Raw genomic sequence first — 13,295 nt, 5'->3', positions numbered from 1 at the left:
GTCTAGATGATGTTGACAGACCAGGGCCTAGATAATCTCGGGGACTTGGGGGAGCACTTTGGTTTCTGAGAGGGAGAAGGTTTTCTGTTTTTCTGTCATATAAAGATCATCAGGCTCACTCATTCCTCTTCCATCCAGTGCAGTCTGAGTGGGAGGCACCGAACACTGACCCCCAGCACCACCGCTGACCTGGGGTGAGTGCTGGATGTGCCGTCACCTACTATTGCCAGGGCAGTTTCTGAGCCGACCAGCAGTCACACACCTCTTACAAACAAGAGGCAACTGGCCCCTCTGAACCAGGTGTCAATGACGAGGCCTCCTCAATACTGGCACAGAGTAGCTGGATCCCAGCCATTTTTAATGCTGGTCTCGACCTGTAGTTCCAATGGCCACGTGTAGAAAGACCTCATCTGGTCTTACACAGTAGAAAAGTTACACATATAGCAGCTAAAATAGAACTAAGATGTCCAAATATATCATTATTAACTGAACTCATTTAGCACAGAATATTCCAGAAACACAGGAAAGTATGAAAGACAGAACCCAATGGCCCCCTTCTTCAAATCACCCAAGGTTAGTCCTGGTGTATTTTCTGCTAGTCTTTCCTCCCTAGAGAGACAAATCTCTACCCCCGACTTCCTCCTGTGTTGTTCAATGTTCTTCAGCCACTCTTTTCTTCCCTGGAGTCGAGACGGGCCACAGCCAGAAAGTGTTTCATGGAAAAGTGGGTATTTAAGGTGTTTCCAGTTCTCAGCTGCCAGGGGCATCTGTCGCCAGTGGCAAAGAGTTCACAGGTCAATCGTTCCCTTCACTTTGAACTTCTTGGCAGATCTCTCACTTGACCGAAGCTGGAAGTTGCTTCCATAAATGTAGGAAATGAAGCCATCAATTTCTATGGTGAACACACAATTCATCTTGGGGATAACTGAATGGAAAAGAAGAAAGGAAAAAGGATGAGGAACAATACAGACAGTGCGTTCATGTTCATGGAGAGCTTGATTCATGCACGTTTACATTTAAATTGTATTAAAGTAGTCGGAGGCTGCTTGCTCATTTCCCGGCTGCCAAGACCCAAAATAATCACACAGAAACTATATTAATTGCAGCACTGCTTGGCCAAAAGCTTAGACTTCTTACTAAGTAACTCTTACATCTTAAATTAACCCATTTCTATTAATCTATTAATTCTACTATTGCCATGAGGCTCATGATTTACCGGTAAAGTTCTGGCATCTGTCTCCTTCGGCAGCTACACGACATCTCTCTGACTCTGCCTTTTCTCCTCTATCTCTGTTTGGAATTCCTGCCTTGTTCTCTTTTGCTCTGTCATAGGCCCAAGTAGCTTCTTTATTCATTAACCAATAAAAGCAACACATAAACAGAATGACTTCCCACACCATTATTAAGGTGATGGCCACACCTTTATTGCCAGCACTTAGGAGACAAAGGCAGGCAGATCTGAGAGTTCAAGGCCAGCCTGGTCTACATAGCAAGCACCAAGCTAGCCAGGACTGCATATAAGACTGTCTTTAAAAAAGTCTACAGTAATGAGGAGACTCATGCCAGAAGTACCAAAAAAAGACCTGGGCTATTTGATTCACAGTCTAAATATAACTCACTGCCTAGTTTCCAGGTTCAGAGGTGATTAACTTAATTCCCAGAACTGAGGGCTCCCATACCACCAAACCCAGTTTCCCATACAGTCTTGAACTGGTTCTCAGATTTGTGCAGAGTGGGGAAACTTCTCCTTTACTTCCTTAGACTTATAAAGTGAGCAGAAGAACATACAGGAAAATGGAAAAACAATGAAGCGGGGCTATGGAGGTAGCTCAGGAGTAGAGCCCAGGATTAGCTGACAGAGGTCTTGGTCTTGATTTCTAATGTCAACAGAAATGAGTACAATCCCTCAACTGTTGTTTGAACTTTGGATTTGTGGGCAAGGTCAGGTACTGGGGTATTGGAAGATTCAAAAGTACCTGCTCGAGTGGCAATAACCATGCTATGATGTGGGATTTCCCCCTGTATGCTATGATTTCCATTAATGAATAGAAAAACTGCTTTGGACCTATAGCAGGGCAGAGCTTAGCTAGGTGGGGAAAACTAAACTGAATGCTGGGAGAAAGAAGGGCTGAGTCAGAGAGAAGCCATGGAGCCTCCGCCAGAGACAAACTCTGGGAACTTTACCTAGTAAGCCACAGCCTTGTGGCAATACACAGATTAAGAGAAATGGGTTAAATTAATATGTAAGAATTAGCCAATAAGAAGCTAGAGCTAGTGGGCCAAACAGTGATTTAAATAATATAGTTTCCGTGTGATTATTTTAGGGCTAAGTGGCCGGGGATGAACAAGTGCCTCTCTCCTCCCAACAATGCTAAAACTCAAGAGTGTCTCCAGCAAGGGCACAGTTTTCAGAACTCCAGTGGCAGGCTGTTTTGGTTCCTTCTGCCTTTTAGTTATTCATTTGAGAGGTGGTGACCTTAGCAAACAGAAACCTCAAACAGATGAGTGCCAAAGACCCAGATAAGCAGTTCTTCTGTCCTGTTTATGGACAGGCTGCTGACTGTGTTCATGATGTCTCTTGGTAGCCATAGGGGCAGGGGCCTCTCTCTGCAGTTCATAACATAGCAAGCACCTGCAGACTCTTACTCCATTGTCAAGTAGAACCTGAAAACCTCAAGGAAAGGATAAGGCGCTCTCTCTCTCTCTCTCTCTCTCTCTCTCTCTCTCTCTCATACCCTAGGGACACAGCACACACCTTTCAGTCGGTCTTCTTTGGTGATGATCTTGAAGACATGCTTGGTCTCCTGCAGGAGGATTCCTGTGACCCCCACATAGGAGGGGCACTTGGATTTCGTCACTGCAAAGGAGAAAAGCAGATGAGGGTAAGGCCTGGGTAGTGCCAGCAGTCACAGCTTGGCCTCAGGGATTAGGAGCCTGGCCCTTCTAAGCTGAGGAAGAGAAGGCCCAGAGGATAGTGGCTCTGTAGCTGGGCAATGACCAAGCCAGCAAGAGCCCAGGATTTCCAACTCTTTGTCCTGGGCTTTGCAATCTCTGGGCTATTCTCAGGTATCCTTTGGGTTTTACGCAGGGTTCTGGAGCCAAGAGGCCATACACATAAAGAACTAAGGCCAGTCGTATTGCTTTGATGGAGCAAGTGCCATGGGCAGGACATCCATCATTCACTTTTGACTCTCCTGAACATTTCCTTGAATGCAGTCCTCCTGTAGAGCTGCCCAGAAGTGACAGGTGAATCACCTCACTGGCAGGGCCCTGGCCTCTTCCATGTAATCAGCACTTGGAGCTAACTATGTGCTTAGTGTGCTAGGTCAGTGCTGGGACAGGACACTGAACTTGATGGCCTGTATCCTGCTCCTGTGAGCTGAAGCTCTCATGGAGGACAGTGATAGACAGCACGGGCTATTCTATTTCTTGATACTGATAATGGCTATGAGGAAAATAAGAGCAGCACAATGAGAGTGGAGGGGAAGCCTTAGTGGTGGTGGACTCTCAGGAAGTGACAGCAGGAGTCAATGCATGAACCTTCAGAGCCCCTTCGTGGAGAGAAGGACCCAAGCAAAGGCACCAGGTGTGCAAGTCACACAGAGGGCAGCCAAAGGACACCGTAGGTTTTTACTCTGACTGGATGGGAAGCTGCTGGAGGCTTAGGACAGGCAAACGGCAGTCGGGAGTCTGATGTCCTATGACAGCCTTCATTCTGTGTATTTCATCTGGTGTGTATGAGGGAATAAAACAGTATGTGAGCCGGGGGAGGGTGAGAGAAGCTTCCACAGCAGCTTGAGGGAGTTAGAGGCAGGTCAGATTCAGGAACTAGGTGTGTTAACGGACTTGAGGTGCAGGATTAGGAAAGAGGTAATGTGTATGTACTTCTAGGTCTCTAGCCTGAACAAACTGATATGGAGATGTGTCATAATCAGAGAGCTGACCTCAGGGGAGACCAAGGGCTCTGTGTGAGGTACTTTGAGGCCCCTCCTGGCTGTCCAAGTAGCTGTTGGGTGCCATGGGGTGAATGAGTCTGGCAATCATGGAAAAAGTCTGCATTGGTGTTGGCACCCTGGAAACATGAAGAGGGGGAGTCTGTCCCCCAGAGTCTGCACTAGAGGCGTGGTGACAACAGTATGAGCTGACGGCATGCAGACACCACTTAGTGCGTGTTTAACAAGTCCCAGCACGGGTCAGGTCACAACCACCTTAGATCCTCACTGCTTGTAACTTAGAGAAACCTCAGGATGGCAAGTGACAGATGCCAGGCTGAGTACTGCCACTGAGTAACACTCTCCAGATAACCACATGCTCTCACAGAAATTACCTGAAATAATAGCACCGTGAAGATCCGCCTTCAAGAGCTTCGCTTGAATCATCTGCGGCTGCCTAGGAGGTCAAGAGAGCCCACAAAGAAGAGCTGGTAACAAAGCAAACAGGATCACAAACGCCCACAGCCAGCTGGTTTCCCAGGCTGCGTCTCTAGTGCACGCAAGACTTGGGATCTAATCCCATGGCAGGCATCAAAAATAAAACTCACGTGTCTGGCTTGAGCCCATTGCACAGGTCACGGATGTACTGCTTCCACAGTTCATGCAGAGGGAGGAAGAGACTGTATCTGTCAGAGTCAGAAACACGAGCTTGGGATTTCCAGTGTTCGGCAAACCAGAGCTGGGCTCAAGGCCGAGAGTAAGCACGAGGGAATACCAGAGACTGTGGAAGCCCTAGGTGCCCTGACGACAATGTGACCAAGGCCAAGTACATTCCCCTCCTTGAACCTCAATTTCTTCCCTGGCAGAACCTTTTCAGGGCTAAATTTCTGCTCTCGAGAAGGGAAGAGGGGGCCTTTTGCCTTGATGCCCTTCCTCCTGGCCAGTTGTGGGCATGATGGAGGAGCCCCTGGCTCTGAGCAGGAGAGCATCTGAAGGTGGTGAAGGCCTCAGCCATAACAACCCAGGTGCAGGTTTCCAGGCAGGCCCTTGTATAAGGTGGCAGGATCATCTGGAAGGGAGGGTAAAGGACCAAGAGCTTTTCTCTGGGGTCATTTTCCTTTGTCTTGGTGCTCATTCATACCAAGCCAGGATCAGAGTCAGGAACACCAGGCTCGAATCTGAAACAGGCACTTCCTGCAAGGACTCCAGGGAGGCAGCTCCAGTGCAAAGTGACACTCTCTTGCCTTCTGGGACAAGAAAGGCTGCGTGGCTATGGAGTGTTATACAAAGCCTAAACATAGTGGCTGTAAACACAAACTCAGAACCATCTCGAGGGGGGCATCCTTCCACAAACAGTGACACATTCCTTTCAGAAACTTCTGAAATGCCAAGGCAGGACCTGTCCCTGGCAGCAACCTCTGAGTGGGTGATTCTGTCTAGCGATGTTAAAGGGTATAGGAAAGCACATATTAAAGAATATCAGCCTGTTTCTATGGGCAATGGAGACACTTAGTGAGGCTAGGAGAAAAGTTAAATGATGAAAAGTCCTCAGTCTGACCAATGCCTGCCTTTTAGAGGCCAAGCCATGACATAAGAAAATTGGTAGCGGGACGCTGCCCCCTTGTGGCAGATGGCGGAGAAGCCCCTGAGACTAAAGGGGAAGAGCTGTCCAGGGAATCCCTGGAATCCGCAGTCCAGAGCCCTACCAGGAAGGCTAGGCAATGGTGAGTGGCAAGGCCATGGGAAGACTGGCGTACCTCTGTTGCTCCGGGCTAATGTCAAAGAGCCTCATGTCTCTCCTCTGTTTGGAAGAGAGGCCTTTGGATTTCTTCTTCTGTTTTGGCTTTTGGCGAGTGAAGTATTCCAAGACCACAGCCTTGCGCTGCAGGTGGCTCTCACAGTCTTGCTGGCTCAAGTGCGGCATGGTGCGCTTCAGGAAGGCCCTCACAAAGGCCTCAGCCCGCTGGGTTCCCAGCTCCTGCTCAGAGACAGGGTGGTGTGGTTCACTGTTCTGCCCTCAGACACTAGGGCACTCATCCCATTCCTTAGAGCCACCATCTCTGCTGAGCTAGGCTCACACATCTCCTGTCTGCCAAGTGTTTCCTACACACAACTACCAAGATGTAAAAGTCACACTCATGTGCTAACTGTGACACCGCCCCACACTGCAGCCAGGTCAAGCGCTGACCAGTCCTGCTTCCTTGAGGTTACTCTACTGAGCATAGTACATATACAGAGTTACATGGACTCCTGGGGAAGGTTGGGTGAAACTGTTTCACAGCTGCATCAGTCCTGAAGCACACTAGTTTCCCACCTCTCAGACTGGGACAGCAACAGTCTACTCTACACTGGCCGGCAGATACCTCACTGGGCCTTCATCTGCTGCAGCTCTGGGCAGTACTCTTTCCTGAGCACCTACCTCTTGGCTGGGCCATTTGCTGGGTTCTTTTTGCATCACCAGACAGGAAAAACAAGTCTGAGGCTAACTGCCAGCTTTAGGTTAACATATCAATAGTAAATGATACCCTCTTTGTGCTAATGCAGGAGGTGAAAAGACAGAATACATAATCTTTGAGGTAGTGAGGTCAGGGATGGCTAAACAATTCATCATCAAGAGCAGGACAATTTGGTTCTTTTAAATACATATGTGGCCTTTCATGGGGAAATACAATTAAAGGTTAACTGGCCTTTTAACATCTTGATTTAAAGGATATTCTCTCTCTCTCTCTCTCTCTCTCTCTCTCTCTCGGACAGGATATCTCTGTGTAGCTCTGGTTGTCCTTGAACTCAGAGAGCTGCCTGCCTCTGCCTCCAAGTGCTGGGATTAAAGGTGTGCCCCACACAACCTGGCAGGATATGAGCCACAGGTGAAGCATCCAGATAGAATCTGTAACATCCACTTATGAAATGGGCTGAGCACTGAACGGGGCACAGAAGCAAGATCAAGACAGGTTCTGGTAGGCACAGGCTGTCTGTCTTTCCCTACAGAGTGGGAGATGACATGAAATCATTAAGAGCTGACTCTGGAATCCTAAGAAAGGAGCCTAGCCTAGAACATGAAGACACCAACCAAAAAGACCTTGATTTGGCCTAAAGTACGACCTGTGCAGATGAGTAATCCATGGGAAAGAACAGCTAGATGAGTCTAAGAAGACAGTGAGCCTGCTCTGCTGTCAAGTCTACTGCTCCCAGCCTCCTCTGAACGACCGTACCTGCACATCGTGCTCTCTGGCTTCTTTGTGAGGAAATGCACGGTAAATCACAGCTGGGGACAAACACAAAAATAGACGATTACTTCTGTTAGAAATGAGTATAATACCCAAGGCTTTTCTAACTCTGACAATAACTACACTTATTTAGAGAAGGAATACTGAGTTAGTATGAAAAGGCAAAGCTTTCTTGGATGATCCTCCTGTTTTACTCTGCAGTGTTGGGGGGTTAAACTCAGTGGCGTTTTATGCATGCCAGGCAAGTGCTTCACCTTGGATCCATGTCCTGACCCTACTAAACACTGCTTAGTTATATATTACTTAAAGACATGGCCTCACTTGTATCCTAGGCTGACTTAGAAATTGCTATAGAGCCCACAGTGGCCTTAAACCCCCAACACTCCTGTCTCAGGCTCCCAATGCTAGTTGCTAAGATTATAGACACGTACCACCTCAACTGTCTTACACACTTCTTCCTCTTTCCTCTGGCCAGATTTGTCCTAGAAATTCCCAGGATGAGGTTTAAAAAGAACACTTCTCAAAGCTTAACGTGTTTAAGAATCACTGGTATCTTATTAAAACATGGGTTTAGTTCCTACTCCAGATTCTGCCTGTTTAAAGAAGTCATCACTGGAGCACTCTAGAGTTGTTCTCACTTAAAATACAGGTTATAGTTACATGAGGGCAGTGCTCACTAAGTAGTGAAGACTCTAAAGGTGAGGTGACATTGATGGCTAGGGCATGTGGTTGGTTGAAACACTACATTTTGCTGACTACAAGAAGTTCGAAACAGATTTTTCACAGTTCAGAATCCTGACAAGATAAAATACAACAGTCTTTCTTCAAATTCTAAATATGTACAGCATGATGCTGAAATCCCTTTAACCGTCCATGCTCCTGTTTCTTATTTGTTTGGAGGAAACCATTATGGTGGCACTGGGGGACAGAGTAGAGGAGTAAATGGGATAAGAAAGAGCAAATGACCAGAAAACGTAGCTCACACGACCCCCTATACATTTATCTCTAAGGTGAGTGTAGTGACACACATGGTTAATCCTGTCACTTCAGAGGGAGAGGCCAGCCTAGTTTACACTGTGAGTTCCACCACATAGCTGGTCTTATCCCAACAGCAACAACACAAAGAAACAAAAACCCATCTCTGTTCTCTTGGGCTTCCCTGAGTACGTGTTTGCCCAAGTAAACAAACCAAGTAAACAAAACCAGTTTTACAGGTAGAATCTGAGCCGGCGGTGGTGGTGCACACCTTTAATCCCAGCACTCGGGAGGCAGAGGCAGGCGGATCTCTGTGAGTTTGAGGCCAGCCTGGTCTATAAGAGCTAGTTCCAGGACAGGCTCCAAAGCTACAGAGAAACTCTGTCTCGGAAAACAAAACAAAACAAAAAACAATCTGGTTCTCCCTTGAACTGCAGATTGAGTTTGTTTACTGAGAAAAGTGTGCAGGGCCTGGGACCCTAGGAATAACTTTGTTTTACCTACCCCAGATGCCTATCATCAAAATTGGAAGTCTTTCTGCATCAGTACACATGTAACAGCTCTGGTATACTCATTGCTTGTCAAGTAGTTGATTTAAAAGGACACAAATACACTCAGAAGTGTGTGTACCCATTTATTTTCATTTCATTAATTCTTCTAAGCAATTTTAGTTATTCCTATGTGAAAGACCTCCGGAGTGGGGAGACTCTCACTCAAGTCTCGGAATAACATGACCTCCCCCCCCCCCCCCCAGGAACTCACGAGAGAACGTACTTGCTGCAATCACACGAGGTTTATTGACAGGCCAGCAACCAGTGCACTGGGGCCGAAACTCATTTCCCATGCAGGGGTAGAAAGTTTGACCCCGAGTAGCTGGGAGAAGGGGTATTTAAGGGAAGAAAACCACAACCCAGTAATCCAAAGGGGGTAGCGAGGGCGTCATTGGAAAATTCTGAAAATACCAGTGATCACTGAAAAATTCCGAAAATACCAGCGATAATCACAAGGGGGTAACTCCCTGTTTCTCAAGATTATTCTCAAGATTATAATCTAACTTTATCTTCAGATAGTTCCTGAAACAGAGTCACTGAACTGGCTAACCTAGATTTTTGGCTCTATTTTTCCTGCTAGAGGGGTCTAGATTTACCCGGGTCTTTCATATGCACATATTTTTAAAAATTATCTTTTTTTAAAAAAAACTATCTCTTCATATTTTATATACCAATCCAGCTCCTATTCTCTCCCCTCCTCCCATTCCCTTCACCTTCTCCCCCACCCTATGGCCATCCACTCCTCAGAGAGGGGGAAGACTTCCCACGTGAAGTCCACCAAAGTCTAGCAAGACCAAGGCTCTCCCCACTACATCTAGACTGATCAAGGTATCCCTCCAAAGAAAATGGGTTCCAAGAAGCCAGTACAAACAGTAGGGATAAATCCTGGTCTCACTGTCAGTGGCCCCACTCAAACAACTGTCACTATAAACTAGAGGGCCTATTTTGGTCCTATGCTGGTTCCCTCTCTGTCAGGCTGGAGTCGGTGAGCTCCCATTAGCTCAGGTAAGCTGTTTCAGTGGGTATCCTCACCATGGTCTTGACCCCTTTGCTCATTGCTTTCCCTCTCTTCGACTAGACATTGGGAGCTCAGCCCCGTGCTTCACTGTGGATCTCTGCATCTGCTTCCATCAGTTTCTGGATGAAGGTTCTATGATGACATTTAAGATAGTCATCAATCTGACTACAGGTAAGGCCAGTTCAGGCATCCTCTCCACTATTGCTTAGGGTCTTAGCTGGGGTCATCCTTGTGGATTCCTGGGAATTTTCTCTGTGCACATAATACTGAAGTCGAGATATGCCAAGGCACGCGATCTCTGATAACAGGACATGGCAGGAGTGTGAATCATCTTGATCGTATCCACTCTCCCCTCTAATAGTGCTCCAGTGCTTGCTTCCCCTTCCTGACACATCTGTGTTCTGATCAAATACCACCGCCTTAGGTTTGAGATTCTGCGTCTAGAAAGATTTTTACACGACGAAGCGTGAAAAGCCAGGCTGTAGAGGGGAGCAGGCACTTGGCCACAGTTATCAGGGCAGGTAGTGCCTAGTTCTGGCCAAGGCCTTGGATCCACCTCTTCTAGTTTCCTTGGGTGAACACACACTCGATCGTGGCATCTATTCCTAGCTTAGAGACAGAGTCGGGCCGATTCACACTCTGGGCCTTGATTTCTTTTGTGTGCTGAGTCAATTCCCTGGATATTGTCCTGGGACTCTTTGCGACAGGTATCCCTGATTCATCTTCCAGTCCCGACCCTCTCTATACTGTGATTCCTGCCCAATTTCGTGTCTCCCATCCCGCTTACCCTTCATCTTCGGAACACTTCCGGAGCGCTCTGATGCCGTCTCCTTTGGGCCTCTTCTTTTTCTTTCTTCGTTTTGTTCCGCAGCTTTCAGTCACAAGGACTCTTTCTTGTCTAAATTTCCGCTAGAACAATTTGTTGTGCCCAAGAAACAACGTAGGCACAGTACACAAACAGACTTGCTCCAGCGGGCAACAGTGGACTGCGACCAGATTTCGGAGATGGCGCCTTGCGTGACGTCATCAACGCGCGTCGTCGTCTGGCGGGACCTGCGCCTTAGGTTTAGCTCTGCGGCCAAGGGAGGGGCGAGCTAACCGCCCCTTCTATGCCGGGTGGAGTCTGTTCTTTGTGTCCTCTTTCGTTTGAGTCTCTCACGGGTTGAAAGAGTCTGGTCACAGGTCAGAATTAGTGAAATATAGCGAGGAAACCTGTCATGGAGGAGACGCAAGGGAGATTGGGGACAGGGAGGGCGGAAATGGGTCTGAAATAGTGGAGGTAATGGCTGTAGTGAGGTCTTAGAATTCTTTCAGCGTGTTTGAGACAGGGTTTCTCTGTGTAACAGCCTGGGCCGCCCTCGAAATCACCGTAGACCTGGTGCCCTAAGACTTAGACATCTGCCTGCTTCTGCCCAGAGTGCTGGGATTAAAGGCCTGAACCACCACTGCCCCAATTGTCTGTCTTTCTCAATCTGTCTGTTTCTGTCTCTGTCTGTCTCTCCTCTCTCCCCATATATTATGGCTTGAACCACCACCAACCTGTTTGTTTGTTTGTTTAGCAAGGGACTCCTATGATGCTGGCTGGTCTAGAATTCCCTCACAAGATACTACTATCTTGTAACAGTGTCCGGGAATTTCCTTCTGTCTCAGCTATTAAGTACTAAGTTTTATGATTCTGTTTAAGGGTCGTTTTTCTATTAACCCAGCTTTATTTGCCTTTGCTCTCAGAACGCGTGCTATTTATTTATTTGTTTATTTATTAATTAAAGATTTCTGTCTCTTCCCCACCACCACCTCCCATTTCCCTCCCCCTCCCCCAATCAGGTCCCCCTTCCTCATCAGCCCAAAGAGCAATCAGGGTTCCCTGCCCTGTGGGAAGTCCAAGGACCACCTACCTCCTTCCAGGTCTAGTTAGGTGAGCATCCAAACTGCCTAGGCTCCCACAAAGCCAGTACGTGCAGTAGAATCAAAAACCCATTGCCATTGTTCTTGAGAACTCAGTAGTCCTCATTGTCCGCTATGTTCAGCGAGTCCGGTTTTATCCCAGGCTTTTTCAGACCAGTTGGCCTTGGTGAGTTCCCGATAGAACATCCCCATTCTCTCAGTGTGTGGGTGCACCCCTCGCGATCCTGAGTTCCTTGCTCATGCTCTCTCTCCTGCTGCTCCTGATTTGAGATTTCTGTCCGGTGCTCCAATGTGGGTCTCTATCTCTGTCTCTTTTCATCGCCTGATGAAGGTTAATATTCAGGAGGATGCCTATATGTTTTTCTTTGGGTTCACCTTCTTATTTAGCTTCTCTAGGATCACTAATTATAGGCTCAATGTCCTTTATTTATGGCTAGAAACCAAATATGAGTGAGTATATCCCATGTTCCTCTTTTTGGGTCTGGCTTACCTCACGCAGGATGGTGTTATCTATTTCCATCTATTTGTATGCAAAATTCAAGAAGTCCTTGTTTTTTACTGCTGAGTGGTACTCTAATATGTATATATTCCATACTTTCTTCATCCATTCTTCCACTGAAGGGCATCTAGGTTGTTTCCAGGTTCTGGCTATTATAAACAATGCTGCTATGAACATACTTGAGCATATACTTTTGTTGTATGATAGGGTATCTCTTGTGTATATTCCCAAGAGTGGTATTGCTGGGTCCTGGGGTAGGTTGATCCCGAATTTCCTGAGAAACCGTCACACTGATTTCCAAAGTGGTTGCACAAGTTTGCATTCCCACCAGCAATGGATGAGTGTACCCCTTACTCCACAACCTCTCCAGCAGAGGCTATCATTGGTGTTTTTTATTTTAGCCATTCTGACAGGTGTAAGATGATATCTTAAAGTTGTCTTGATTTTCATTTCCCTGCTTGCTAATGAAGTTGAGCATGACTTTATGTGTCTTTTGGCCATTTGAACTTCTTCTGTTGAGAATTCTCTGTTCAGTTTGATGCCCTATTTTTTTTAAAGATTTATTCATTTATTATGTATACAACATTCCTCCATGTATGCTTACATGCCTGAAGAGGGCACCAGATCCCATTATAGATGGCTGTGAGCCACCATGTGGTTGCTGGGAGTTGAACTCAGGACCTCTGGAAGAGCAGTCAGTGCTCTTAACCTCTGAGCCATCTCTCCAGCCCCCTTGATGCCCTATTTTATAATTGGGTTGATTAGCCTTTTACGGTCTAGTTTCTTGAGTTCTTTATATATTATGGAGATCAGACCTTTGTCAGTTCCGGGGTTGGTGAAGATCTTCTCCCAGTCAGTGGGTTGCCTTTTTGTCTTAGCGACAGTGTCCTTTGATTTACAGAAGCTTCTCAGTTTCAGGAGGCCCCATTTATTCAATGAGGCCCTTAATGTTTGTGCTGCTGAGGTTATACGTAGGAAGTGGCCTCCTGTGCCCATGTGTTGTAGAGTACTTCCCACTTTCTCTTCTTTCATGTTCAGTATGTTCAGATTGATATTGAGGTCTTTGATTCATTTGGACTTGAGTTTTGTCCATGGTGATAGATATGGATCTTTTTCCATTCTTCTACAGGTTGACATCCAGTTTTGCCAGCACAATTTGTTGAAGATGCTCTCTTTTTTCCATTGTAT

At 46.8% G+C, this 13,295-nt stretch overlaps 1 protein-coding gene across 1 annotated transcript; it reads right to left on the bottom strand.

Annotated features, from left to right (window-relative positions):
- Positions 1-308: 308 nt before the first annotated feature.
- On the bottom strand, positions 309-10,719 carry LOC121433454 (ribonuclease P protein subunit p29). The gene is made up of 7 exons (XM_041631879.1): positions 10,491-10,719; positions 7,145-7,197; positions 5,690-5,910; positions 4,541-4,618; positions 4,328-4,389; positions 2,756-2,857; positions 309-925 (listed from the first exon to the last, which is right to left on the bottom strand). Exons 1-7 carry the CDS (start codon positions 10,495-10,497, stop codon positions 789-791), a joined length of 660 nt encoding a protein of 219 aa, XP_041487813.1. The 5' UTR covers positions 10,498-10,719; the 3' UTR covers positions 309-788.
- Positions 10,720-13,295: the final 2,576 nt, after the last annotated feature.

This window comes from Microtus oregoni, unplaced genomic scaffold, assembly GCF_018167655.1.
Source record: "Microtus oregoni isolate MIOR12 unplaced genomic scaffold, Mior012 000038F_ref0000394, whole genome shotgun sequence".
Lineage (NCBI taxonomy): Eukaryota > Metazoa > Chordata > Mammalia > Rodentia > Cricetidae > Microtus > Microtus oregoni.
This window is presented reverse-complemented; position numbering and strand designations above follow the sequence as displayed.

Bases quoted from the DNA above. Each gene is read 5' to 3' on its own strand.
- LOC121433454 (XM_041631879.1), bottom strand. The intron at 4,390-4,540 runs GTGAGTTTTATT...TTGACCTCCTAG, and splicing joins AATGGGCTCAAGCCAGACAC to GCAGCCGCAGATGATTCAAG. The intron at 926-2,755 runs GTGTGTGCTGTG...TTTTCCATTCAG, and splicing joins CAAAGAAGACCGACTGAAAG to TTATCCCCAAGATGAATTGT.